The 24,653-nt window shown below is 51.4% G+C and overlaps 8 protein-coding genes across 8 annotated transcripts; 4 read left to right on the forward strand and 4 right to left on the reverse strand.

Annotated features, from left to right (window-relative positions):
• Positions 1 to 196: 196 nt before the first annotated feature.
• BU25DRAFT_436313 (WD40 repeat-like protein) lies at positions 197 to 2,434 on the forward strand (the record flags this gene model as incomplete). Its single annotated transcript, XM_033708938.1, has 3 exons — positions 197 to 462; positions 518 to 642; positions 696 to 2,434. The coding sequence occupies 3 exons, from the start codon at positions 197 to 199 to the stop codon at positions 2,105 to 2,107; spliced, it is 1,803 nt and encodes a 600-aa protein (XP_033566697.1). The 3' UTR covers positions 2,108 to 2,434.
• A 6,080-nt stretch (positions 2,435 to 8,514) lies between these two features.
• BU25DRAFT_444606 (uncharacterized protein) lies at positions 8,515 to 11,085 on the forward strand (the record flags this gene model as incomplete). The annotated part of the gene is made up of 3 exons (XM_033709396.1): positions 8,515 to 9,801; positions 9,853 to 10,150; positions 10,313 to 11,085. The coding sequence occupies 3 exons, from the start codon at positions 8,515 to 8,517 to the stop codon at positions 11,014 to 11,016; spliced, it is 2,289 nt and encodes a 762-aa protein (XP_033566698.1). The 3' UTR covers positions 11,017 to 11,085.
• Positions 11,086 to 11,367: 282 nt separating this feature from the next.
• Positions 11,368 to 13,528, forward strand: BU25DRAFT_436316 (FAD/NAD(P)-binding domain-containing protein; the record flags this gene model as incomplete). The annotated part of the gene is made up of 4 exons (XM_033708939.1): positions 11,368 to 11,439; positions 11,493 to 12,327; positions 12,375 to 13,233; positions 13,433 to 13,528. Exons 1-4 carry the CDS (start codon positions 11,382 to 11,384, stop codon positions 13,526 to 13,528), a joined length of 1,848 nt encoding a protein of 615 aa, XP_033566699.1. The 5' UTR covers positions 11,368 to 11,381.
• A 345-nt stretch (positions 13,529 to 13,873) lies between these two features.
• Positions 13,874 to 15,615, reverse strand: BU25DRAFT_76272 (uncharacterized protein). Its single transcript, XM_033712094.1, has 2 exons — positions 15,522 to 15,615; positions 13,874 to 15,473 (listed from the first exon to the last, which is right to left on the reverse strand). Exon 2 carries the CDS (start codon positions 15,265 to 15,267, stop codon positions 14,341 to 14,343), a length of 927 nt encoding a protein of 308 aa, XP_033566700.1. The 5' UTR covers positions 15,268 to 15,473; positions 15,522 to 15,615; the 3' UTR covers positions 13,874 to 14,340.
• Positions 15,401 to 15,886, reverse strand: BU25DRAFT_453727 (uncharacterized protein; the record flags this gene model as incomplete). The annotated part of the gene is made up of 2 exons (XM_033709815.1): positions 15,401 to 15,473; positions 15,522 to 15,886. 2 exons carry the CDS (start codon positions 15,884 to 15,886, stop codon positions 15,401 to 15,403), a joined length of 438 nt encoding a protein of 145 aa, XP_033566701.1.
• A 672-nt stretch (positions 15,887 to 16,558) lies between these two features.
• Positions 16,559 to 17,386, reverse strand: BU25DRAFT_436317 (uncharacterized protein; the record flags this gene model as incomplete). The annotated part of the gene is made up of 4 exons (XM_033708940.1): positions 16,559 to 16,726; positions 16,768 to 16,940; positions 17,016 to 17,185; positions 17,277 to 17,386. 4 exons carry the CDS (start codon positions 17,384 to 17,386, stop codon positions 16,559 to 16,561), a joined length of 621 nt encoding a protein of 206 aa, XP_033566702.1.
• A 794-nt stretch (positions 17,387 to 18,180) lies between these two features.
• On the forward strand, positions 18,181 to 19,173 carry BU25DRAFT_405848 (lytic polysaccharide monooxygenase). Its single transcript, XM_033705148.1, has 3 exons — positions 18,181 to 18,449; positions 18,505 to 18,884; positions 18,940 to 19,173. Exons 1-3 carry the CDS (start codon positions 18,311 to 18,313, stop codon positions 19,111 to 19,113), a joined length of 693 nt encoding a protein of 230 aa, XP_033566703.1. The 5' UTR covers positions 18,181 to 18,310; the 3' UTR covers positions 19,114 to 19,173.
• Positions 19,174 to 20,922: 1,749 nt separating this feature from the next.
• On the reverse strand, positions 20,923 to 22,899 carry BU25DRAFT_329895 (cytochrome P450; the record flags this gene model as incomplete). The annotated part of the gene is made up of 4 exons (XM_033702334.1): positions 20,923 to 21,568; positions 21,619 to 22,405; positions 22,452 to 22,709; positions 22,776 to 22,899. 4 exons carry the CDS (start codon positions 22,897 to 22,899, stop codon positions 20,923 to 20,925), a joined length of 1,815 nt encoding a protein of 604 aa, XP_033566704.1.
• Positions 22,900 to 24,653: the final 1,754 nt, after the last annotated feature.

Raw genomic sequence — 24,653 nt, forward strand, 5'->3', positions numbered from 1 at the left:
TTCGAGTTCACCGTCGCATTCACCTCATATTCCGCTCCTTTTGCTTCCTCACCAGGCGTCTGCGACCCCACTATCCTTACCACGCGACTCCAGGCACCTGTCACCCCGCCCTGACGCTCCCCGCAACCACTCGCTCGCGCACGACTCCTACCAACCGGCGCATCACCAACGATCAAGACACGGCGCATCCAGCAACATGGCGCGACGCGAGACAGTGGAGCAATCTACAGAGACGGCGCACGACGACGGTGTTGCGACACCAACGCTCATATCACCACCTGAATCGAAGACGCCGCCGACTGCCTCGCACAAACGCAATCAGACCCTCAGCCGCAACTCAGAACCAGTAGACGCATCAGCGTTGTCGAAAGCGCTAAAGGACTTCGAGCAGGCTAGCAAAGTACGGGAGCGAACACCGATAGCTAGTCCCAGTCGTAAGAGACCGCGGATACAGGGCGACAGGTGAGTGTTTGAAGACGTCATGGATAGTGCGATAATATACTAACGCTGAACTCAGGTTCATTCCCAATCGCGCGGGCCAAGATCTGCAGGCCAGTTTCAATCTTCTGCACGATGATGGCTCTCCAGCAACACCCTCTAAATCCAAGCGCACACCTCATAACGAGCTGCACTTCCAGAAGAGTAAGCACTGGCGCAGACTTTTGCTGAAGACCGCGAGACTGACTTGTGCTTAGCTGAAGAAGCAAACCGGACATACTCGGCAGTACTACGCCAGGAAATGTTTGAGGATTCAGTGCCTCAAGCTCTGCCACAGCGCTTGTCTCCTACAGACAGCGCCACGATGCGGTCTGGAGGACGGTCACACACTCCACCAACGAAGACCACAAACTCACTACCGCCACCAAGTGGGACACCCTCGACACCTCACAAAAATCTCTTCTCCTACTCTGGTCAGCCTACGCCATCAAGAACACCATCGGGTCGACATGGTGTGCTGAATCTCAACGCGCGCGCAGATATCTACAGCTTATCGCCTATCAAGTACAGCAGTCAACGTATGCTGCTCAGTCCCCAAAGAGCGCCACGAGCTGTGTCCAAGGTGCCGTACAAGGTTCTTGATGCGCCAGATCTGGCAGACGACTTCTATCTTAACCTTGTCGATTGGGGTAGTCAGAACACGCTTGGTGTTGGCCTGGGATCATGTGTTTACATGTGGAACTCAAGTAGTGGCCGCGTAACCAAGCTCTGCGAACTGCAGGACGATTCCGTTACGAGCGTCAACTGGATACAGCGCGGCTCACACATCGCAATTGGCACAAACAAAGGCCAAGTACAGATTTGGGACGCGCACACCCAGCGCCGCCTCCGAACAATGATGGGTCACACAGCTCGGGTTGGCGCTCTTGCGTGGAACGAACATATCCTTACCTCTGGTTCACGAGATCGCATTATCTACCACCGCGACGTACGACAACCAGACCAATGGCTCCGGAAACTTGTCGGGCACAAGCAGGAAATTTGTGGCCTGAAGTGGAACCACGAAGATCAACAGCTCGCGTCCGGAGGCAACGACAACAAGCTGATGGTCTGGGACAAACTGAACGCTGAGCCCACATTCAAGTTCAGTGAGCACCAAGCTGCTGTTAAGGCAATTGCCTGGAGTCCTCACCAACGTGGCCTCTTAGCTAGCGGCGGTGGTACAGCAGATCGAACCATTAAATTCTGGAACACATTGATTTCGTCAAGTGGCCCCTCAGCCTCATCCCTTGCTGCAGCCTCGGCAGCCGCATCGGCTTCCAGCTCTGCCAATATTCCAACCTCACCAACGGCACCTGCGAATCTACTACAAAGCCTCGACACCGGCAGTCAAGTTTGCAATCTCGCCTGGTCGAAGAACAGCAACGAGATTGTCTCGACACACGGCTACAGCCAGAACCAAATCATTGTCTGGAAGTACCCTAGTATGCAGCAGGTCGTCTCATTGACAGGGCATACATATCGTGTGCTATACCTTGCAATGAGCCCGGATGGCCAGGTCATAGTTACAGGTGCTGGCGACGAAACGCTTCGATTCTGGAACGCCTTCAAGAAGAAAGAGCGTACAGGAGGGCTCAGCAGTATGGACAGCTGGGGTGTCATCCGGTAGTCCTTGGCCCACAGGTGTCGGATCCGGCACATTCATTCTACTATAAGCATTAGGGGGGCGTACTGGTGTTGAAGGACGCCGATACCACTATATTTCATTCTCTTGCGCTTGCAATTGAGAGCATCTGGGTTTCCATCAAAACATGGGCGTTACGGTTGCGCTTCACATTGGGCATTTACGCGCTTGATGAATCTTTGCGCTATTTAGGAACATTTGGGGGTCCTATCATGATGGGCGTTTTTGTTTGCTGGGACTGAGCCTGTTGGCTCTCATAGCGTTTACGATCACGACTGTACCATAATAGTCCGAATTATCAAGACATCCCATGCCCTATCGAGTTTCGCCTCCTGTGTGCCTCTGCAATAAGGCTCAGTCTTTCAGTCAAATGTCCGAGTCGTTGAGTGCTGTCATGTCGGTGCTATGCGAGCCAATGTGGCTAGCGCGCCCGTAAGTTTGCACCTACCTCGAGCTCAGATTTCACCTTCACTTCTGGACATCAACAGCGACCGGGAGAAATTGCCGATCCCTTCGTTCCCATCGCCGTATGTACGGTCATACCATCGCTGAGCAGTTGCCGCTCACCATCAATTGGCAGCGCCTAGGGTACGTGGTTGAGACCAGTCACCCTGACGGCTCCTCATGTGCCATCCACTACACTGGTCGGACTCTAGCTTCATTGCCAATTTCATTTCTCGTCTACGTCGTTCTCTGTTGTGAACCAGCTAATATCGAGCTGGTGCTTGCCCGTTCACCGCAAACATGCATTATCTGTAACTACGTGGCTGAAGTCACATGATATTCAATTGTAGAAGGCACTGCCCGAGAGCAATTGCACTTACCTCTGAGCGGAGAATTCCTGTACCAGAACATCACCGAACAGCAACACAGATAGCAATACTATCATTGATCACAGCCTCCGACCGACACTGCTCACGCAGTTACATTATCTGATGGCCGCAAAGAACAGCAATGCGAGGCAGGGCAGCTGACGTAGAGCACGCTACGATAGAGGCAAAGCTGCTAAAATGCTGTGAGCACTTAAGCAGTTCAGATGAATGCCTCCGTTGACGTGTCTTGCTCGGCGTAGCATGATATATATCTTGTGTAATGATCTGTCCCAATGCAACGACGACTCGCGCAGGTTCCAAATACTGGCAAGTTCAGGACCGACTCCAGCATGTCAAAAGGGGAATAACCGATGGAAATCTGTGTCGAATTTTGGCCGTCCTGCGGCTGGCTTTCACAAAGCTCTATCGAAACAATGCATTTTCGCTCGCGCCGATTTATGATGCCCCTCGGAGCGACATTTCAAGTATCTCAGCCACCATGTCTTTTCCATCACAAACGCGTTGCTGTCTCAAGCTCTGATACTCCTCAGTGTGTGACGAGGTTCGTTTGCCACACTTGCTGACCATCTTCTAGGTCTCCTCTGACATACTGTCATTTCACCTTTTGCATACCCAATCCCACATCCAAAGATCCACATTTCTGCCGAGATCGCGACGACTTCGATACACTGTTATGGTACTTGTAACGAAAGCAACTAATGGCATCGCGATACGAGTGGAAGGGGCATTCGCCAACTTTGGCTTAGGAAGCGATAGTTTCGAACTCTCTTACAGCTGTCAAGAACCAGCTTGCTCGAGCCTTGATGGCAGTTTCCAAAATTTTGTATGTCACAAAGACGGAAGCAGCACACTCATATGCTCAAACGATGTCAAGTGTCAGCCAGGCACCTCTTTATACCAGTCCAACTTCACGTTCAGTCAAAACGAACCAGGTCCCTGGAGCCCGGTGATGGAAAACGAGCCGGATACATGAATCCCGCAAGACCAGCTTGTCTTGGCGGGAAGTTGCGCCAGCTTCTCCTTGACGAGCGACGGTACCAAACAGGGCACATGGGTGGATGACGAGGGTCAAGCAAACGATTGCCCAGACGTTAAGAGTCTGCCAACATCGAGCGCTTATGCCGAGCTAATATCGATTTCCACAGGCCGCCTTCATGCAGGTGCGACACAGAGGCCTCTGGTGTTCACAGGCGCAGGCTCGCGACGTGCCATCTCGAAGTCATCTCTGCTGCTCGCCTTTCTCTTCACCTTCATCCTCCTACTTTCTGGATCTCAACCATCAGCCGTTCATCACCGCCCTGAGGAAATTTCGCCGAAGACCCGATGTTGGTATACGAGCGACCTCGGACAGTGTTAGGGCGTTCGCCGAGGGATTTAGAGCCAATATTGCACAGAAAGCAAGCAACCAGGGCGTAAATGGCGAAGCTTTTGCGAACAACTCGGTAGTTGATGTCGTCTCATCAGTGTGTCAAAATTATTTCGAAGGTTCAAGTTCCAGCCCTTTCAAGCCTGAGATCGTCAAAGATTGCATCGCATCTGTCTACGACAGCGAACCCCTGTGACAACCCAGACTCTAATTCCTCGCTGTCTTCGGAGCGAGCTTGCTTTGCGACTACGTCGTCAGCGAAACTTACCCCAGTGGGCAGGACTTCGTACCTAGCAGATGTGAAGGCTTGCAAGATTTGGTAATCAAGGTCCTTTCGGGATGTTCGTCGGCGTTATTTTCGACTTCTACTACTCCTTCGTTCCCAAATAGCAGAACTGAATCACCAGACGCCCTGCCCATTGTCTCGCTTTCCTCAAACAGACCATCTTCGAATCAACCATTCTCCACGGTTCCGCAGCTAGAAACATCACCATCACTCATAGATTGGTCAACTACACAAATTGTGGATGCGTCATTCGCCGATACGATACCTTTAGACGCTTCTATATTGAACCGTTTGCCTAAGGATGCAGTAGTCACGAACGACCTCACTTCTGGCACGACCCGGTCAGATACTTTGCTCTCAGTTGAAGTGGTTTCAGATATAGCATCAGCTCGCCCAACGCCTCTTCCATCGGTATTTCCGGCTACTCTATTACTCAAGCTGCCGTCTTTCGAGATATTACTGTCTGATCTAACGTCTTCTGAGGTCCCATCTGCCATAACAGTGCAGATTGATGCATCTGCCGCAAAAACGACAGGCATACCTGCAGCGCTTGGCATCAATTCTGCTGCTAGCGCGTTGGCAACTATCACCTCACAGGGTGCTCTCGTCCCGGTTTTGTCTCAGTCGTCGCAAACGACCTTAGTACCATCAGAATATTTGACCACCTCAATTGAGGAATCGTCGATCTGGATGGTGGCTCCAAGCGAAGCTTCTTCGTTAGGTATATCACCGGGGCTCCTCGGATCAGTGCCACCTCCGAGCAGTCAAGCTTCAGTCTCGACGCGAGAATTTTTGCTGTGTCGCTAGACTATTCACTAGCACCGGCTGCTCCCTCACAAACAAGTTCTGGGTCAGAAATTATCCAACCTTCCAGCAGGCCAGTTCTTACAAGTACGCCACTAGACTACCAGTCAATGGGGACGCCTACGACAAACACGCTACCTTTAGGTGGCCCTCTCTCGGCTGTTGCTGCTTTTAGCACAACTGCAGCAAGTGCCTCAACGTTTTCATTAACCATAACACTGCGAGCGAATACAGGGGCCTCGAGCATTACTTCGTCACCGGCACTACCTTTCGATGGGCTAATCCCCGATCTGTAATAATCTACTGCATCGCAAGCTGTATTTACTTTGACCATTTCAATCTCTGATGGAACAGTGTCTAGCGAAACCCACCTGGACGCAGCTTTCTTTACATCTGACTTTGAACGTCGGTCGCAGGGATCCACAGATGCTTTCGAATCGACCACATCTCAACATGTCAGCTCAGGCCTGACAATTTCGTTGTTATCAAGTGCGGATAGTCCTTTGGTAGATGTACCGTTTGCGCCAGACCTCTTGAGTGGCTCTGTCGCACTCACGTCCACCTCAAGTGGCCAGCCCTCAACCTCAGTGTCTGTGTCTACAGATATCGCAGATATGTCCACTTCGTCTACGACACCCTTACTGGAATTTGTTCCCGTCAACGGTTCTGCTTCAGACCACGCTCCCTCATTCACATTCGCTGATAACTCTGTCAGCACTAAAGCAATCGACAACCTCATCTCCACTCCCAACGATCTGGAGAGTTCCACCTCAATTGACGTGATTGTAGAAGCAACTACGACAGCTGTCCTTACTGTTTCCACAGCCCTGGCAGTTAAGAGATCGATCCCTTCGGTCTCAATCATATCCACTGCGGAATCGAAGTTAAGCACAGCATCGCAAGCTTCCACCATGAGCCCGCCGATCGTTGCAACCATGGATTTGCCAGCAGTATCTTCGTCGATATCCCGCTCGAACTTGAACGGGTCATTGGACCCTTTGACGTTCACTATTAGCCCAACGACCGCCTTGCCAGCCTGGATGTCCGGGGAAGCTTTCTCGACATCCACAGACCTCGCTTCTGTGTTTCCCGATGCCTTCCGTCCCATTGCTGTAGATTGTGGTGGTAGCACGCGTGCCAGATCGTCGCAAGTCACCTTTCTAATAACAATGTCACAACTTAGCAGCGCATTCTCTACGCCGGCCTCACTAGCAACACCGGATCCCGAGTCCATCTATTGCCCGCTCGGCTTACCATATATTTGCAATAGTGGCTGCTTCAACACCAAGACCGAACATAACCATTGTGGAGGCTGTGGTAACTTCCGTAACGGTGCTTGCGTCGACGGACGCTGTCTTACCTCGTCCACCCAACCGCGTGCGCAGCTAGCCTCTACCCGGCGAATGGTAACCTCCAGTAGCTGTTCGAGGCTGCCGCCCTATGATTGGTCAGCTCGTTAGTTCCCGCTCCTCCGCACACATGTAGATAATCGCTCCTCAGTAGTTCCCTAATACATCAGATCTTCACCACCTTCATCAGTAGCTCTCCAGTAGCATCACCAGTGCGGCTACTTCCAACTTCGACAGTTCAGCCGGTGGCATCGTACATATGGACTGAGGCGTTGTGTATAGGCATTGGACTTGGTGGTATTCGCTATTTTCCGTAGTTTGTCTTCTTCGAGTATGCTCATCGTGAGATCAGCATGTAGAATTTTGTACGAATGTAGCAGTGCCAAGTATCACAAGAACAGTTCCCCGGCAATTCCAACATGATGCATACTTCCATGGTGGAGTGCCATATGTGGTGATGTGGTGTTGAGGTTCGACGTACAAGATAAGAGGTAAAAGGAGATGGAGGAATGTTCCGAGACGAGCCGTCTGGAACCCCACGTCACTCTTAACAATGGTATACTTCGGCTGAATGCTGCCGAATTAAAACTGGACCCTGTCGCTCAACGTCTATCCAATTTCTAAATCTGATGTACGACGCTTGTTATTGCACCAGACTGTCGGAGCCCGAGAACAGCTGAGATGATGATCGGCTCTCTAATCGGCCAATAGACCTTCGGCAGTGAGTAGTTGGGCATCACTGCAACGAATTCCTAAAGGAAGCTGAATCATGCTCAGACGACGTAATACGTCGACATTTTGGAAGTTGCTGATGGCTCTCCAAGCGGGTGCGTCGTTGGCCTCCGCGCGGCTCTGGAAGTTGCTCTGGCGCAGACAATGCGATCCAACATCCGCCCAGCTCCTACTCGCAAACCGTGAATCTCATATGCGGAGCAAGAAAATAGCTTTGACAGACCTCAGAGGAAAGCGAAAAGCAAATGCGCACATCTAGCCGCAAACATACTTGTGTGGATGTAAACCTTGTAGCCTCTTTCCATCATGGTGGCACCCACAGTCCGCTTTGAAGCCCCGTCTGGGCCCTATTCAGCTTTCTCAGATATCCAATCTCGATCACTTAGCCGTTCCCTGTCCAGGGCGTTTCTGGGTTGATCAGCCCCTCCGCGGCTTACAATGAAGATGTGAGAGGTCAGGATCTGAGGTTCGAAGACGACACGCTTCATGAGAGGCTGTCCAGAGCTTAAGCTCATGGTGCATTGCATTGTTGGGACCACTAGTTTACCGTCGGTCGGTAACGACCCGAAAAACCCCGTCCATTTGGAATCGTAGGACAAGCCCTTAGGCTTGTTTAGTGCGAACTACGGTTCATCTAGTGTTGATACGAGCCATACGACAACCTTCGGAGGTTTGATAGCTGCCACAATTCCCACGATGCTCAATTCCCCGTGGAATAATTGGCGTCGCATTCGGATTCAAGCACGTGCACAGCATCTTGCTCGCAGACGCTTCCCGCTTCCGCGACTGATATGGCACTGATCCACACGGCGCCCAAATCTACCCTGGCCGCAATCACGGAGGGCAGTCCGATAGGTACTTGAGCACCATGACGCTGTGGAGTCTGCAGCTCACAAGACAATTCGGATTCACAGTTCCGCAGCCTAAATTTCAAAGATCAGAACCAGAAATGTAAGGTCCTCTCTGACAACATCCGGAACTGTTCATCCCCTTCCCCAAACGCCCATGAGTCGCCAAACAATATGGCCGAACGAAGCTGCGACAGAGCAGATCCAGCACCACGAAAGCGTGCGCTGGTCAGTTGCGACCGATGCAAACTCCGGCGAGCACGATGTATTCGCGACAACCCAGACGAGCCATGTGCGGACTGCAAGATGAGTGGCGTGTTCTGCGAGTCGAAACTTCCGCGGAAGCAACGCGTCTACGGGAGTGTTGAGACGCTGAGTCTACGGTACAGAGCACTCGAATCTCTAATCAAGGGTCTCTTTCCTCAAGAAAATGTTCAAGATGTCAACATATTGTTCAGGCTTGCAGCAGAGAGGAACATTCCTATGCCAGCCAGCGACGACTTTAGACCTGCCGACATCTTCAGCAGCCCTGCTCAACAACGGCCATCACAAGGGCCACAACAGCACTTACCAAAACAGCACACAGCGCAGCAGACATTCTCGCCACCGACAGCAGTGTCATCACGGTCTACTGGCACGACCTCTCCCATCTCTACGACAAAAGAGAGTCAACACAACCCCTTTTCTGAAGCACAGCAATCCAGACGCAGCAACGAGGAGCTAGTTCCAACGCGACATGGTGTGCCGCATTATTTCGGACCCTCTAGCAGCTTCCGTCTTGCCATGACCATCAGAGGGCTGGTAGCGCGGTGCAAGGCTGCTGGCGGAGACTTTGCAACCATTCGAGCATCTAGCTCTGACGCAACTAGCAGAGCGTCAAACCAATCCTTACAGCGTACCAGCACAAACCTTTCAGATGAAGAATACACAATGGGCGGGCTTGAAGGTAGAGGCTCACCAGCCCAGGATTGCAGAGGACGCAAACGATCGAGAACACAGATGGAAGGGACGAACGGCTTGTGGGAATATCCAAACGAGCCCAACCAAGACACCATCGGAGATCTGCTACCTTCTCGGTCCCTCGCAGATGCGCTCGTTTCAGCCTATTTCGACCATGTCCACGTCTACCTGCCCTTATTCCATAGAAGCATGTTTCAGTTCCGCTTAGAGGCGACGTACTCGAGAAGATCGGAGTCGCTGAAGGACTGTAAAGATATGGGCTGGCTTATCTGTCTGTGTTTAGTCTTTTCATTTGGCTGCCAGCACCTACAGGAGCATGACCCAGAGCAGTCACACAAGCTGCGGATAAAGTACCTCAGCTTCGTCAAGTCGTACTTTCGGTACCTTCTCATGACAACGTCGATCGTAAACGTCCAGGCACTGGTGCTTCTCAACGTCCATCACCACAATATCGGCCAGAAGAGCAGCTCATGGCTGCTGGTTGGATTGGCTGCACGGATGGTAGGTCCTTTGCTTCAACATTGTAGACTTGTACTTACAAATTATCAACAGGCGATCACGATGGGCATGCATCGAGATGCTACAAACATGGAGTTCGATCCGATCGAGCGAAACACACGGAGGCAGGTGTGGTGGTCGATCTACGGTTTCGAGCGGATACTGTGCAGCATCTTGGGACGGCCGACAGTTATTGATGACCACGAGATGTCGATGAAGATACCGGATGCACCCATACTCGAGCAAAAGAGCATGTCCGCCGAGTTTATGACTTATGCCTTCGAGGTAGCACGGATGTCGTACACGATCCGGCAGAGAGCATACTTTGACTCGAACACTGCTGAAGAAAGAAGTCCGTCATTGGCTATGGCAGAGTCGCTGATGCGAGAATGCAACAGCTTTCTGCAAACAATCCCGCCGAACTTGTCGTTGAATTACTTACCAACGATACCACCGGAACAGAAGGCGAGAATCCTTCTGTTACACATATACTACTACTACACGCGGTGCATAGTATCGCGAGACTTTCTGGTCCAGAAGGTCGAGAGAAACATCGCCTACCTTGAGGACAAACCGATCCCTTACTCCGAGGAGCTGTCGAGAATCTTAGCTCTGAGCGAAGATTGTGTAGAGTCAGCTCATCAAAGCATACGATGTATAATGGAGGGCGCTGACCTTTGTATGATCGGCTACTCCTCGCTGGATCTGTTCTTCGTCTTCTACTCGATCCTAATCGTGTGTGCCGACTTTCTTGCACGTCCGAGGAATCAACTGGACACCGCAAAGGATGTTGAGCGGAAGGAAATGGTGCGTGTCATGCTAAATCACATCCGCGGAATGAAGCTCGCCACCACATACAACATTCTCACCAAAATCGCGATACAATTCGCGAGTATGACCGGTGTGACTAAAGAACACGGGTCAACTCGAGGGGCGTTTGGCGGACAAGGGGGAGCAAGACTTGATGAACACCAAGCAGCCCTGGGACGTGATGAGACATCACAAACTCTAGTTGAGATATCAGACATCCAGGAAGACTATTTCGCGAACGCAACGTCAAGCCTGGGCTTGGAATTCTTTAACCTGCAAGAGGGTCCAGACACGCTACCGCTGCATGCAGAACCTTCGACGTACCCCGAGCTGTGTCGTGCGCAGCCAAGCACCAACGAAGTCGATGATTGGACAGCTCGGACATTGAGAGGGATGCACACACTCTGAATTAGTGACGCGCATCAACACGAACGAACAACTTACACATCGCAATAAACATCCCCTACAAATTTTCATGACGCCATGATACCTTGACGTTTAAGTGTTCGTGATGACATCACGCGTATCGCGTGGTGTTGAAGCCGCACTTCCCACTTGTTAGGTTTAGCGCGATCGTGGAGGTGATCCTCTCAGATCTGAGATCGAGATCCACTTGCCATATCGAGACGCTCATGACGCAGGCATTTGACAACTCTTTCGTCGTTGCTGCAAGAACAAATACAGGGCATGTGCGATCCACACATTATTCTCATAAGTGATGGATCCCAATGTCACAACCACGCGAAACAGACCCAATCCTGCCAGTCGTAAACATGGCGGCTAGACCTGGAGAAAAGAAGAGAGTGCTAGTTGTGGGCGCTGGTGCTGCTGGTACGTCTGGAACACGAATTGTAACCAAATGCAGAGTCTAATACAGCTGTCAGGCATGTCATGTGCTCATCACCTCGCTGAACACCCAGATAAATTCGATGTAACCCTTATCGATGCAGTTGACTACTGTGGAGGACAGGCCTTCTCGATCCCACTTGACAAAGAACGCCATGGAGCCAGCTGGTTAAACCAAGGTGTTCAGGGTGGAAGTTACATCTTTCACCACACCATGACCATGTTCGCACGACAAGGCCACCGCGCCGATCCCGTCAACCTGCACGTTTCCTTTGGGAAAGATGACATTTTCTGGACCAACGTCTTCCCTACTGAGTTGCTCGCCCGACACCAAGGAGAGATCAAGCGATTCAAGCGCATGATGACATTCTCTCGTTGGTTTGAAGTCATTTTCGCCCTGATACCCATCAAGTACATGTTTAAGCTCTGGATGTTTTCTGAGGAGTTCACCAACACCGTCGCTATGCCTATGATTGCCCTGTTCCTTGGAACTGGAAACGAAACACCGAATGTCCCGTTCATTGTTCTGGAGCGCCTCTGCACAAGTCCGACATACGGCTTGTGGTACCCACCGGACGAGCATAGCATTGCAAGTAATCTGCCGCCTATGGTTGTCTTCCCAAAGTTTACCGAATTCTATGGAAAGTGGAAAGATGATCTGATTTCGAAGGGCGTGAATGTCAGACTTTCGACTGAGGTCACAAGAGTGGTCAAGCGAGACAAGGATGGTGTGATTGTGAAGACTATCAAGCGTACGCCAGTTCCGGACGGTCACAACCCCAACAGCTCTTGGGTGCCCAACGACCCTGTCAATGCCGATCAAAACATCAAGGAAGAGACCGAGCACTACGATGAGATCGTTCTTTGCGTTCTGTATGTGCAACCTTCGACTTCACAAAGCCAATGCTAACATGTGACAGCGCCGACACTGCTAAGCGCATCCTCGCGCCGTGTGCCTCTCTCCGCGAGAAGAAGGTTCTTGGATCCGCCAAATTCTCTGATGATATTACCATCACCCACTGGGATAGCGACTACATGAAGAAGCATTACGAGAATTTCTACGACGAGAACAAGGCCGTCTCCAGCCTTTCTGGCGTCGATCAATCCCAAAGACTCAAGTACGCAAAGGATTCGTTCAAGCCCATGTACTACATCAAGATGTACCCCGAGGACCGCTCGAAACTGGAGATGTGCTTCGACTGCACAAATTATCAGAGCCAGTTTCCACCAGACATGCCATTCGACAGGCATGTATTCCAGACTATCTACCTGAACAAGCACCGCGACGGCCACCTTTGGAGCAGCGAAGAAATCAACAAGGACAAGATCATCCGACAAGATTGGTGGCACCAGCTATGCCACTCATGGACTCATTACCTCTTCGTCGTTCCTTGGGTGTGGCTGCTCCAGGGCCGCAAGAATACCCGTTTCGCCGCTGCTTGGACGCTCATCAACGCCCACGAAGTCGCTGTCATGTCTGGTATCGCTGCTGCTGTCGACCTTGGAGCTAAGTACCCTGAGGATCTTGAGCGCGACAAATTTGCTCTCCTGAGTTTCCGACTTTATTACCTGCTCACTTACGGCAAGTGGTATAAGAGGCACGCGACTAAACAGACCAAGGACGGTCCTGGAAAGGACTGGGCAAGTGGCTGGTATGGCAGCGTCTACAGGGGCCCTGGTGTTGGTACTACAGACAGGAAGCAGTGGAGAGAAGAGAACAAGATTCAAGACGAAGGTCCTGCGTATGACTGGCCGGTCGATGCTGGTGCGCGTCACAGAGTGGGCGGAAAGCCCGGTACTGGTGAGGGCGGTAAGGCATCCCAAGAAGGTCTGGTCGCGTAAACGACTGGAAGCTGCGATGATGTAAATGTTGTACAACATGCATTGAGATGGAGTTGCATATGAGGCGCGATAGTTTAATCTTAATACTACCAGATGTACCACGACCTACCTATCTATCAACTTAAAGTTTGCTTAGACACGCTCCGAGGCTTTTGGCCAGCAAAGGGTAGTCTGGTGGAAAGGTCGACTACACACGAGAGCGATGGACTGTATCGAGGAACAGATCCGATAATTGTCGTTGCGATGGAGGATCTGTACGCGCAAAAAAGATGTTTTATTTGACGGTTTCCTTTTCGATGTGTGCCTCGGCAGGTTGTTGATACCAACGACGTGTGGAGATTGGCAAAAACATACAACAGCGGGTATTCGCTAGTGGTCACCTATCTAACTACTGATCCGCCCGTACCCTCCATGTCTTAGTTCGTGCGCAAAGTGGAGATGAAGTTGATTGTCGAAAAGATTGATTCGTGGTAGGGATGCGGCCCCACCGGGGTTTTTGGCGGCCGAGGCAATTTGCTCACTTGAGCACCTTCCGCGAACGTGATGGTTTGGAAGACTCTGACTAATGATGTAACTACGTGGCTGAAGTCACATGATATCCTATTGTAGAAGGCACTGCCCAGTGGGCAAGTGCACTTACCTCTGAGCGGAGAGCTCCTGTACAAGAAACATCACCGAACAACAACAGATAGCAATACAATCATTGACCACAGCCTCCGACCGACTGCTCACGCAGTAACAAATGACAACCTTACCACAACATCCCGCACGAGGAATGCCTTCGGCCTCAGGATCTCAGACCATACAATGAAGTTTGAACTGAAGATGCTTCGCAAAGGTTCAATCACAGCGCATGTCAGGCAATGTAGATGCAGGAATGGCGAATTAAATGAATAAATTTCAGCGATGTAACAGCTCCGTTGGCACTTCTTCTACTGCCGATATGTTGCTGTTAGGCTATCTGATCGCTCAAGTCTGCTTAACGATTTGGATAATATTGACCAATACTGCATTATTCGGTCCCTCCAATTCCCAACTCTTCATTTAGTGCTCACGGTTCTGGTAGTACTGATCAAGGTTGTAGTATTTGGTACCTTCAGTTCCCGTCGCGTCCTTGAGCTCTGCCAAACACGCTTCTTTTTGATAGACCTCCAGATTAGGCCACCCATGTTTGTGATAAATGGACTGTAGAAACTCCGGAACACCTTCAGGGATTTTTTCATGGTCAGTGTATCGCTCGGTCCAGATTTGAATGACGCGCTGACTACTATAGGGAATGAAGTTCAGCTTGATGAAGTGGTTCTTCAACATGGCGAAGAAGTGGCGGACCGGCCAGCAGGGTCCCCATTCCACGTCTTCCGACTCACCATCGTCCTCGGAATCATCGGGCTCATCGTCTTCGTCGTCGTTCTCGTCGTCGGATGTCGGAGGCGTTTCGTGTTCCCTGTTGTCGTCTGAAGTTTCGGTATCATCCTCTTCCCCCTCTGCAACAACGACGCTTCTGTCTTTGTCCGCCTCTGCTTCGCCCTCCAAAGGATACACCAGACGTGATGGCTGAGGATCACACGCCTCCAAAATTTCCTCTGGGCAGCCCATCCAATATACCAGCCCGGTTCTGATGTCCAACAGCATTACGTATTCGCTGATATTGAGAGCGTGTGTAAGATCCACGCAATATTTAGGAATCTTGCCGCCAAACTGGTATTCTTTACTCTCCGTTGCAAGTAGCAAATCTTCTCTATCTGCCTCCTCCTCCTTCAGCTTGTCCACCGAAGTCTTCCAGGCCTGGAACCGGCAGCCAGGCAAACAGTGTGGCCGCGCTGTGTAAGGTTGGTCATCAGGGAATGGCAGATGACGCAGCAAACTTATGACTTCTGCGTTTTTGCCCAGACAATCCATGACTTCGGGAATCATGTTGGGCCAACCGCCGGGAGGTGGGTAGATGATGGACGAGGGCACATCCAAGAACATCTTCCCAAGAAGTCATAGAAGTCGCGAATCGCGGCGATGCACTCATCGCGCGAGTAAATTGGCTCCATGGTGGCGGATGAAATTTGGATGGTAGTAATCGAGTTGGTTGACAAGAGTAGGCAGACGAGCATACTTATTCTGCTGTGCCGCTGTTCATGCAGATGCCAAGCGGATTTAAACTATTACGGGCAAACGTAGGCCGAAGCCTAGAGGGAGTGAGTAGAAAGCGCGGCAGAGATTCTGGGTTGGCGTACTTGGTAACATGTTTGCCACCGACTTGACAACAGTTCTGCTCGTTAGGCTCTGCGGTTTTGTACACGTACCGCTGCCTTTCCGTGGAAGCCATGCCAATAAGCGGCTCAAGCATCTCTGCGAAATCGAGCCTCGCTGTAAGTTTGTCGGCTCGAAACATGAGTTCAATAGCGGCCCTACGATGTGGCTCGAACTTGATGAGCGCCGTAAGGTAACGAGAGGGCTCACGGGGTTGACTGGGGCTGTTTGGCGTGGATTCTCTCACTGCTGTGCCTTTCCCTTCGAGGTAGTCCAGGCGACGTTTCTGGTAGGATCTCTGCCGTGACTGTCTGCGCAGTTCGTACTTCTGGGCTGCGGATAATGCCATGAGTGAAACGACTCGAACGATTTCCTTTAATGCCGTTGGTGTATCCGCCGTCTTGCTTGAAACTTCGGTCAGAGCTGAGCGGGTGGCCTGGGAGCGAACAATTTCCGATTTGTCATCATGGAGCTGGCATCTCTGTACAGATGAGGGCGTTGCTCGAGTCCGTAAGCAATTGCCTGGCCGTCAAGACCTGTATAACCAGAAACGTAGTGTTGCACTGTATCTTTATCGCTGTGAACCATCGCAATGCTGAGCTGACTCGACGACTTTGCTACCTCTACGCACAGGTTAGCACAGTTTTGCGTCATAGAGGATGGGAGTTCCCCTTCACAGCTTGCGCAAAGGTGCGTCTGAAGCAATATGCGCTGAGGTTGTCCTGATAGCCAGCTCTTCGACCAGCACCTTTCAAAGCGGTATTGAAACAGTCGTACGTCCAAATCCTGTCCTGAGACATTGATCGATTCGCGCGCATCCCTCTCATTACAAGACGTTCAAGGGCATAGGCTCTGTACCGAGCTGTGTATTTGGGGGCTGCCCTCAATTGGCCGAATGCTCCTAAGATCAAGATATGATCCTATGTCCTGGAACACGCCGTCTGCGAACGCGAGTGCTAAGAACCAGGTCACTGGACACATGTATCTTTTTGACGGCATCTCTGGGAGGATAGCTATCTGTTTACCCAGCGTCAGTTGCAGTCAAAAGGAACACAACAACCACATATGCGTGCTTCTTGTACTCACGATGCTCCTTGCGGTTTCTCAGCTTGACGTGGAGACGCCATCCAGGCTCCGGTTCGCTGAAGTAGAGGAGATCTACATCCTTGTAGAGCAAGCCTTCAATGCTCTTATACCAGGCATCTGATTCAACGACTCCCCCGGTCAGACTCCAACACATGACATGAGCTGAATTGTAAATGCCATCTGGACACGTATACGGGGATGGAACTCCTTGTACTCGTCGCTCGCGAAAAGAAATCTTACAATATCTGAAGCCACAGGAATGGGCGCGTTCGGCTTTGGTCGAGCGCACGTCGACACAAGCCCTCCTGGGACAAGCTCTTTTTGCACAAACTAGACAATTTCCTTGTTCTGCGTACAGTTGTACTGATGATTTGTGTGCAGCTTGATAGCACGCTTCAGATTGTTGAAGCGATTGATCAATGTAGTATCGGTGATTTGATCTTCCAGGAGGCCATCTCTGGCGCGCGCAAAGTATTCAAGGAAGAGCTTGATCTGATAGATCGTAGGGGCCTCTGTGAATTGCTTTTCAAGCATCGGCTTCTGTAGCACGTGCTCAGAAAATCTAAATTGTCAGTGCATTCATTCTGCGAGAGCTGAGAAGTACCTACCTCATTCATTGTTCCATGGTGAATTCATAGGCGTCGAAGCTGGACCTGATCAACAACCCCTTGATATCTTCAGAGGTCAGGGGTTTCAGAGCAACCTTTTGCTGAGCCCGCCTCTTCAGATTCTCAAGGTCGATGAGTTTGGCTGTTTTGTCCATGCTGTTCTGTGTGTTCTTGGGCATGAACCTTCTCAAGAGGCAACCAGGTGTTGCGAGTGGCAGCGTTAGCAGATATGAGAGGCGCAGGCGACAGATAGTCGGCGGTCAGCATTTTGGCAACAGCTCCCAGGGCTGAATCTTGTCATCTGTTTTGGTGTTCTTGCGAATACAGAGCAAAAAGGTCTATAGTAGGCTTAGCTGGTAAAGCCACGTAGATACCGAAAACAGGAAGGCGTACCACAGCATCCTCGAAACGGCACCACGACAGATGGCGAGTCGGACAGGAGAACTTGTTTTCAACGTCCTATGGTCGTATGTGAAAGAGTGGGCGTAGAATGTATATTATAATACACATTAACAGAGTTTCATATTAGGTCAAAGATTCTGAGATGACAGCGCAATCCAGGCTGCTCCCCGTTGTATTTTTCATTGAATCGTTAATCTGGTGTCGTTGCTGCCGAAAACAGACGACAAAGGACACGAATTTGTGATTAACTGCATGCACTACCAACCGACATCACACGTAACCGCCCAGTTGGCCCCTCGACTCGATCACCCCATATCGTTCGGTACTTGACAATATTACCCTCTGAGTCATTATCAAGGTCATGTGTTTCAATCCGGGAGCTTGATAGCCAATCAGCATCTCTTCCAATTGCTCTTTTCATCTAAAACGGGATGTGATGTTGTCGGATTGATTGAATGTTTCATCGTCAAGGCTCGGCAGATCCTTATCCTTTCATCTATGTCTTTATCCGCCGGTAGTTTGGAATACCATCGCGAAAGCCATAGTATCCGACATGGTACTTTGCATGCCCTGAAGCAAATGGAAATGACGAAGGAACTGTATTGTATATAAGTATCGTCGCAAATGACCTCAAAGTTGCTCAAGCTGCAAGGAACATCACTGCCTCACCTTCAATCATGAAGTCTTTCATTCTCTCCCTCCTTGCGCTCGCAAGCAGCTCTGCCGCACATTACACCTTCCCCGAACTCGTCATTGGCGGTAAGGGAACCGGCAATTGGCAGTATGTCAGGCAGACTGCAAACTACCAGTCCAATGGTACACACCTTTGATGCCAGACAAACCCTTTTCGATCGTGCTAACAAATACTCAGGCCCCGTGACCGACGTATCCTCCACCGCCATCCGCTGTTACCAACTCGCGCCTGGCACCTCCGCCAAGACCTACACCGTCAATGCCGGCGACACCGTCGCCTTCACTGCCGCAGCCAGTGTATCGCACCCGGGACCCATGCAGTTTTACATGGCCAAGGTACCCTCTGGTCAGACAGCTGAGACCTGGGATGGCAGCGGCAACGTGTGGTTCAAGATCTACCAGGAAGAAGCGATCACAACTTCGAGCTCGATCTCATGGGCCAGCTCGGGAAAGACACAAGTCCCAGTAACCCTGCCGAAGTCTCTACCCTCAGGCGAGTACTTGCTTCGCGCCGAACACATTGCTCTGCACAGTGCTGGTAGTTCCGGTGGTGCCCAGGTAAGACTTCCCTTGCATCTGGATTCAAGCGACGTGTGACTGATTGAGAATATAGTTCTACCTTTCTTGTGCGCAGATCAAGGTCCAGAATGGTGGCTCGGGCAGCCCTTCTCCGCTTGTTAGCTTCCCGGGCGCCTACAAGGCTAGTGACGCGGGCATTTTGGTGAACATCTACTACCCCATTCCTCAGAACTACCAGCCCCCAGGTCCGGCTGTCTGGAAGGGTTAGATGGATAAGGTGGCAGTTGGACTGTGCGCGGTAGTGTGTCTGAGTGTTGTTTCCTTAGAGTCCAGGCCATGAAGCGCTGCAAACTTTACCGCATGAACCTGGTATATACTGTGAAATGACTGTGCCGGAATCTGAAGAACTCTCCTTTCGTGTGATTAGACCATAGTACCTGGTACGTGTGGTTTGCCTCTGCTTTGACGTCCTGTGAGGATTGCAGCGGCGCCAGATCGGTGGCTTGCTATGCTTACAAGTCTCGTCTCGGGGATGGGTGGTGAACAACAAGTCTGTCAGACCGTACCGCTGTAGGGTCATCCTTAGGGAGTGCACACAACAAGACTTAGCGCGGAAACTACGAAGCTTCCATGGACGGCTGGTTGGAAGTTTACGAGAGATGATCCTAATGGGAGAGTATAATGTCAGGCCTCAGCATTCGAAGCAGGGTGGAGGTAGAAACGGTGGATCGAGCAAGCCCACGTCCCAGACAGCGCGTGAAGGAAAGAAAAACATCCAGAGACGTCACGGGATCAATTCGGGTAAAGCCCAAGACGCTGCAAGAATAAGATACGGGGAGTGAACATTTGCTAGATGCCACATAGTTGTCGCAAGGGCCGCGGAGACGAAAGTTGATTCTGCAGCAGTTTGGTGTGTAGAAATGTGGGAAGGGAAGGGTGATCTGGAGGGTCAAGAATCGTCCAATCCGAAAGCGGCATGGCTTCCGCAGCCTCAGCGCAACATGTCTTTTCATCGACTACACCTTCATGTTGCATTACAGTCTTCCACGTTGACCTCCGTACTCTTCTTCTTCTGTTGAGGTTTCATGCTGTGTGAGTGCGAAGGCCGTAGGGACGTGTCCACCCGGCAGCTGGATCAAGCATTTCGGAGCGTGTTTTCGCGAACTCTACAACATCATCACCTAACCCTCAACACCCCCCACCGCTAACGGAAAACTTGTGTATCTCACAATGACTTACCCAATGACGGGGCTGTCACCAGAGTCGACCCTACCAGTCTTGAGATAAGACCCACCGCGCTCAGTTTGAGCTCCACTTACGTAGTTCGGAATTCGGACTCAAGACCAAGACACCTCGACCTGCAATCGCCATTGGATCTAGCAGAGTACGAGGCTTGTATACGAGTCTAGGTTGTTACACGGTACAGCTGAACTTTTAGCTCGCTTGCCTGATGTTTGGAAAAGAGGTGGGAATGCTGTCCCCGCACGAACATTGGCGCGTACCGATCTAGGCAAGACGCTACGAGCGCTCCAAAGCAAACAACACAGTGATCAGCGCTACACAGAGCAAGCGGCGATACGAACACACCGACAGCCGACTTTCATGTGCCTGTCAGCTGAAAATGACGAAGCTTTGTTCACGGCTCCAAGACGGTAAGCACATGCGGCTATGGCGCAGGGACATGAGACACATGTTGTGAACCATGACTGCATGCAGGGTTTCTGAAAATGCTACTGGTGGAGATAGAAACTGTTGTGACATCTACACAAGATATATCGTGCAAAGGAAAGCGGAAGAGACTGTGCTCCATCGGGAACCAGGTAAGAGCTAAAAAGTGTATGAGCCATCAAGGCTTTGTCAAAACCCAAGAACGCCGGGCAATGCACGAAAAACGATACGAGAAAACATCAAGAGACTAGGAGAAGTTGTTTTGAGCCGCGACATAGCTTGAAGTTCGCAATGTGGTCTTCGCCGGCCAACCCCACGTTTCAAACACCGGCTCCCCGCCGGCACTTCTCACCTGCACAACACCTCCCGCACCCGTCGCAGGGTCCGCGGACCAGCCGTATCTGGCGTTTCACACCTTGCTCCAACCCAAAGATTCGCCTCTCCCCTGATTCGGGCCCCAGTATTCGCGAGGCTTGGTGTAGTGACCCTTTTCGAGGCCCTCGGCAAAGAGTTCCCTAACCTTGTTCGAGCGCGCCTCGTCTCGTGGCTTCAGGTCGAATTGGAAAGGAATAGGCTTTGCGATGAGCAGGATAGAGTAGTCGAGTGTCGGGTCTTTGGGTTTTTGGGACGGGTGGCCCCATTCGATGGGTTTGTAGCCTGGTGGGAAGGGTCGTGTGGGTTTTGTGAGCTCGAGGCTGCGTTTTTCTGATATCAACTCTGAGGATATGAGGCCGGCGTTGAGCTCTTCATTGGAGATAGTGCGTTTCTTGTTGATTCCAACAAGGTGCTGGGGCTTCTTTGGGACGGGTGGCTTGTCTGACGAGCGCTTGGAGATGTTGAAGAGCCAGGCGACGGATCCGATGCCGATGAAGAGATCTTCGTCAGCCACTGTCTGTCCTTGACACAGTCGTCGTCCGTAGCCGAACTGGGATGAATTAATGATAGTAGGGAATTGAGTCAAAGGTTCTTTGTATGTTGGGTATTCGGGCTTCAGCCATCGCAGAGGGTTGAATGTTTCAGGGTCGGGATAGATTTCCGGATCACGAGATATTGCCCTGCATATGTCAGCCGAGATGATTGATAGGTACACCCGACTCTAGCTTACCACTCAAGAGGGTGAATAGTGCTGCCCTTGGGAATATGGAAGCCGTTGTATTCGTCGTCTTGTGTTAGGTAGTGAGGGATGCCAGTCGGCACCGGTGGGCGCCAGCGGATCAACTCGCGGATGACAGCGCGGAGCATCGGCATATTTGGACGGTCTTCTGAGATGGGAAGTCTGTCACCGCAGACGCGGTCGATCTCTTCTTGAAGCATTGACAGGTATTGTGGGTAATGAGACATAGCTAAGCAGAAGGACTGCATTGGCGCGGCGATTGTCAATGCACCAGCAATGCCGTGCATGCCAACTGCATACGCACCCTCGAGGTCAGACTTGAAGCCGAACTTGCTGGCTCCCTGGGTAAGGAAGGTCTTCATCCAAGAAGCTGGTGCTGTCTTCTCCTGTATGTCTCTCTCAACCTGTGACTGCATAGTCTGGAAGAATGTTCGCTCTGTCTTAGCCCGTCGCCTCTCCCATGCCTTGGCTGGTGATAGCCAATCGGGCAGTGCCATCAAAAAGGGTAGCTTGTTGGGCAGTGCCCCGGTAGGTGACACACCAATTAGGAGTTCGCGTGCTCGTTGTTTGAGCTCGTCACTGGCTTCGGCATGGCCCCACGCTAGGCGAGACGTAACGCGGGCGATGAAGGATTCGAGAGCATGATTGTACTGATCGGGCTCCTCGAGTAGCTCAACAAGCATGCGCTTTGCCTCTAACTCTGGGTACCGGTGGAAGATTGCCTTTTCGGACTCGCGCATGATCACGTTTGTGAATTTCCTCTGGCGAGTGTGGCCCTCTGTTCAATGTCAGCGATGGATGTATGTCTGGAAAGTGTTGCATACCATTTCTGCTGAGCAATGGCAGATACTGTGCACTTGTACGGTTGTCGTCAATCAAAGCGGGGATGTGTGGTCGGTCAGAGTAGATGGCTGCTTTCTTTGACAGGAGATCATGCGCAATCTTCTCAGAAGATATCCAGACGTGATTGGATCCAGCTAAGTTGGTCTGGTAGATAGGGCCGTACTCCTTGCCCCAGTCGGAGAACTTGATGAAGCCATTCTTCTCTGGTACATCGGGTATGGAACCTATGATGGGGTAGCCTAGCGATGTCAGTGAGTAGGTGTTGCTTCATCAAAGCCGCGGAGTGGAAGTCTCTAAGTGCGTACCTTTTGGACCAGGAAGTGGCTTCAGTCCTGTAGGAACCTTATGAAGACGACATGATTCCAAGTACTTGTACAGTGCATATGCACTCAGACATGTAGCTACTAGGATCAAGGTGAGGAGTGCCATGTTGGCGGGATGTGTGCTTCGACCTCAGATGTGACAGTTACCAGAACCTGAACACGGAAGCACGAAAGGTCTCCAGCTTCTTTATTGACAGCACGTCGGAGTGTCGTGTGCTACATATAGATATCCGGATGCCAGAGTGGGACGACCACTGCCTGGTCTGTGGTAAGCCGTGCCAATACCCCCTGGCATAGCAAGTGGTTTCGAGTATCAATATCCGCGCACGGTGCATATCTTGCGTGTCAGTGCCGACTAAGTGGACCACACTTCTGACATATCATAGCGTTGCAGCTCGATAGATCGTCTCGCTCGCTTGTTTACCAACACTGCTAGTGAGTGGCTGTTCATCGTTCACTGATCAGCGCGGTGCGATGTCAGCAACGCACGATGTTCTTGGCCTACGGACCTGATATTTGCACGTAGCTAGATCGGACATCGGCAGATTTTCACGGCGGAGGATGGTTCAAGGATGTTGCATCGAAAAACGATTGTCTGAAGGTTGATCTGCTGTGCAACATCGTCGATACAGCGCAGCGCTCACCGAGAGCCTACGCGGCGCTGCAGCGTAAGCCTTCTTGAGGAACATGCACAACTGCATTGTGATCACCCTTAGATATACCTAAAGGCAGACAAGACTTGTTGGCCGCTCCTGTGAGCACATCCAGCTCTTGCAGCTGGTGTACCTTTCCGTCAGGAGTCATAATAGGGGTACTTGTGGCGTGGCGAACGACCTGTTTCACGAGTACGCTGGATACACCTGAGTGGTTTGCCAGTCGCTTGTGGGTCGTAGTCGTTGTTTTGAAGATGCTCCGGTCATGAAAACGATATTGATGGTGAGGTAGTCGCGCGAGATGTTGAAACCGTTCTATTTCCGGGTCGCGGATGAGCGGCTTCCAACATCAAGCTTGCTCTATTTGGGAGTAGCCTTGAAACGGTTCGTTACTTCCAAAACAGGCGGTCCTTCGAACTCCCAACTCATCCTTTCGGGACGCACGCTTTCAAATTCGTTCTGTCGCTCGCATGTGATCGGCACGTCGTTGTTGTGGCTGGCTGGTACGGACTTTGTGGCTTTCTACGTACCTAGGTACTACAGACCCTTCCTACGTCACATCCCAGCACGACTGCAAGACGGCATGCCCAGGGAAGCAACACAACAGCCGTTTTTCAACTCACAACATCAACTGGACTTAAAGCAGTGTCATGACCAGGCTTTACTGAAGAAGAACGATATGCCAAATCTGTTCGGATTGTTGTTCCCCGCCTTGCGCAACTAGCTGATCGCCCCGTCCGTCCTCACTAACGCTCCTAGTCTTCTCGCCCTTCGCTTGTGCCCCACGCCGATGCTCCTCAGCCTTACGAATGCGCTGTCTTCGGAATGTGCTTGAGCACTGCCCCGAGCTGCAGCGTACTCCACACGATATCATCTCCGGCTAAAGTGATACCAGCTGTCCGCGGAAACTCAACCCCCAAGTTGAATCAGCGGTCTGCCCCAACCAATACACACCAACGGACCGCTCCCCAGGCTGCGACTCCACAGCAGCTAAGAACGCCATTGACACTCCTCGTGCAAGCGTTCACAGGAGTCACGTCCGGCGGAAGTGACCTCCGCTCGAACGCTGCTCGGATTAAGCAAAATCAGGCGAGCAACGTCCGGCTACAGCTAGCCGAGTCTGATGCTTCCTACCGGTGCTGGTAAAGATCGCAGTAATCTAAGCCCCAAGTGTGAGAACAAGGGCCACTTGCAGAGGGACCTCGCT

This window comes from Macroventuria anomochaeta (assembly GCF_010093625.1).
Source record: "Macroventuria anomochaeta strain CBS 525.71 unplaced genomic scaffold BU25scaffold_2, whole genome shotgun sequence".
NCBI lineage: Eukaryota > Fungi > Ascomycota > Dothideomycetes > Pleosporales > Didymellaceae > Macroventuria > Macroventuria anomochaeta.

Coding starts and splice junctions, on each gene's coding strand:
- BU25DRAFT_76272 (XM_033712094.1), bottom strand. CDS start 15,267: ATGTTCTTGGATGTGCCCTCGTCCATCATCTACCCACCTCCCGGCGGT.
- BU25DRAFT_405848 (XM_033705148.1), top strand. CDS start 18,311: ATGAAGTCTTTCATTCTCTCCCTCCTTGCGCTCGCAAGCAGCTCTGCC. Junction 18,450..18,504: donor TGCAAACTACCAGTCCAATG/GTACACACCTTT, acceptor ACAAATACTCAG/GCCCCGTGACCGACGTATCC. Junction 18,885..18,939: donor GTAGTTCCGGTGGTGCCCAG/GTAAGACTTCCC, acceptor TTGAGAATATAG/TTCTACCTTTCTTGTGCGCA.